Raw genomic sequence first — 2,884 nt, forward strand, 5'->3', positions numbered from 1 at the left:
ATACATGAGTGATTTCCATTGAAATCCTGTTGTTATACATGGTACTTTACAGAGGAAAATTAACACAGAAAGACTTTTTTTCAAGAAGCTTACAATCAGGGAGAAGGCAGACTAAAAGACCTTCCAGTTCTGTGATTCTATGATTCTTTGATTAGGTGCCTTCAGTTGGGTATTGACTCTTAGCCACCAAATATTTGGACTTATTCTGTGGTGATCTGACCCCAATCTGGCTCCTGAGAACTTCCAAAGTTGCACCCATCAGCACTGTAACCAAGATAGCATCCATAGCTCTCCCCTCCTCCTCCTCCTCCTCCTCCTCCTCCTCCTCCTCCTCCTCCTCCTCCTCCTCCTCCTCCTCCTCCTCCTCCCTTCTAGCACTGATGATGTTACCTAGTTTGGGTCATGAAATATCTGCAAGAAAACCCCCAAGCTCAGAGAGCACCAAGGACTCCACAGTCGACGTTGTCTTCCTCCTCCTCCTCCTCCTCCTCCTCCTCCTCCTCCTCCTCCTCCTCCTCCTCCTCCTCCTCCTCTTCTGTCCCAAGATGGCAGTTCTGTCATTCTATGATTCTTTGATTAGGTGCCCTCAGTTGGGTGTTGACTCCTAGCTTCCAAATATTTGGACTTCCTCTGTGGTGATCTGACCCCAATCTGGCTCCTGAGAACTTCCAAATTTGCATCCATCAGCACTGTAACCAAGATAGCATCCATAGCTCTCCCCTCCTCCTCCTCCTCCTCCTCCTCCTCCTCCTCCTCCTCCTCCTCCTCCTCCCTTCTAGCACTGATGATGTTACCTAGTTTGGGTCATGAAATATCTGCAAGAAAACCCCCAAGCTCAGAGAGCACCAAGGACTCCACAGTCGACGTTGTCTTCCTCCTCCTCCTCCTCCTCCTCCTCCTCCTCCTCCTCCTCCTCCTCCTCCTCCTCCTCCTCCTCCTCCTCTGTCCCAAGATGGCAGTTCTGTCATTCTATGATTCTTTGATTAGGTGCCCTCAGTTGGGTGTTGTCTCTTAGCTTCCAAATATTTGGACTTCCTCTGTGGTGATCTGACCCCAATCTGGCTCCTGAGAACTTCCAAAATTGCACCCATCAGCACTGTAACCAAGATAGCATCCATAGCTCTCCCTTCCTCCTCCTCCTCCTCCTCCTCCTCCTCCTCCACCTCCTCCTCCTCCTCCTCCTCCTCCTCCTCCTCCTCCTCCTCCTCCTCCTCCCTTCTAGCACTGATGATGTTACTTAGTTTGGGTCATGAAATATCTGCAAGAAAACCCCCAAGCTCAGAGAGCACCAAGGACTCCACAGTCGATGTTGTCTTCCTCCTCCTCCTCCTCCTCCTCCTCCTCCTCCTCCTCCTCCTCCTCCTCCTCCTCCTCCTCCTCCTCCTCCTCCTCTGTCCCAAGATGGCAGTTCTGTCATTCTATGATTCTTTCATTAGGTGCCCTCAGTTGGGTGTTGACTCTTAGCTTCCAAATATTTGGACTTCCTCTGTGGTGATCTGACCCCAATCTGGCTCCTGAGAACTTCCAAAATTGCACCCATCACCACCGTAACCAAGATTGCATCCCTAGCTTGACCAAAAGAGTCCTTTTAGACCTTCAAGGAGACCATCTCAGCTACCCTCTTGACTTCTTCTCTCCCCCTCCCCTCCCCCCCAAGGCTTTCCTCAGGTCAATGTAACGGATGATGGACCGACATGAAAGAAAGGAGAAGGAAACAGCCACCATCAATAGAGAATGGGAACGCAGGCAGGAAGGAAACGCCATTGCGATCACCGACACTGGATTGACTTCCTTCCTTCGCAACGGAAGAAATGCCGGTTGCGGCCCTTTGTACGAACAGTCTCAGCTCAGCACCTCAGAATGAATAAATGTAAAATATGCACGAGATTCGTGATGCACAGTTTGGGAGAGATGACCGTGTGATTTCCAGGCGGCCCAACAGGGATCAAAACGCTTCCGTTGGGATTTTTTTAAAAAAAGGCACAAAATTGTTGACAAAGTTTACATTTTTTTTCCCCAGGGGGGGATAAAAAAAAGAGCTGAGCCAGAGGTTGTTTTCAGCCGGTTCGTAAGAACCGGTAGTAAAAATTTGTAGTAGTTCGGAGAACCAGTAATAACATTGGCTGGCCACGCCCCCGAATCGGTCCCCGACCCAGTTGCCGCTCGCTTACTCCGCCCACCTCATCAGAGGCTTTTTTTTTTTTTACTTTTAAAAGCATTTTTTCTACAACTTCTTCAAGTTTGGACTTCTTCAAGGCCAAAAAAATGCTTTTAAAAGTAAAAAAAAAAAAGCCTTTGAGGATCACGCAGCTCAACTGGGATCATCAGAGGCTTCTAAAAGCATTTTTTTCTGCAACCCCTTCGGCCGAAGAGGTTGTAGGAAAAAAAATGCCTTTAAAAGCCTCTGACGATCCCAGCTGAGTTGCCTGATCGTCAGAGGCTTCTAGAAGCATTTTTTTTCTGCAACCTCTTAAGGTTGTAGAAAAAAATGCTTTTAAAAGTAAAAAAAAAAAAAAGTTGACCACGCCTACCCAGTCACATTACCCCTCCCACCAAGCCATGCCCACAAAATAAGCCACGCCCACAGAACCGGTAGTAAAAAAATTTAGAACCCACCCCTGGAGGCGCCCACACGAGCAAAGCAGTAGTAAGAATATGTGGAACCCACTGCTGAGCTGAGCATCTCTACATAGGAGGAAGATCAGATTTTTAAAATAGTAGAAATTAATAAATGCACTTCAATGGGGAAGCCGGATTCACTTAACAACCGAGTTACTAACTTACCAACCGCGGTGACTCGCTTAACAACTGTGGCAAGAAAGGTCGTAAAATGGGCCCAAATTCACTTAACAAACGTCTCACTTAGCAACATAAATTTTGGGCT

General features: G+C 47.8%; 1 protein-coding gene across 1 annotated transcript in view; it reads left to right on the top strand.

The window, feature by feature from the left end:
- The window catches only part of LMNTD1 (lamin tail domain containing 1), an 82,773-nt gene extending 80,871 nt beyond the window's left edge, over nucleotides 1-1,902 (top strand). Inside the window, exon 11 of the mRNA XM_060694921.2 lies at nucleotides 1,658-1,902. Coding sequence (XP_060550904.1) covers nucleotides 1,658-1,678 — 21 coding nt within the window. The 3' untranslated portion in view covers nucleotides 1,679-1,902. The remainder of the gene's footprint in view (nucleotides 1-1,657) is intronic.
- The last annotated feature ends 982 nt before the right edge of the window (nucleotides 1,903-2,884 follow it).

Source organism: Pantherophis guttatus, chromosome 7 (genome assembly GCF_059756535.1).
Source record: "Pantherophis guttatus breed Tessera chromosome 7, ASM5975653v1, whole genome shotgun sequence".
Lineage (NCBI taxonomy): Eukaryota > Metazoa > Chordata > Lepidosauria > Squamata > Colubridae > Pantherophis > Pantherophis guttatus.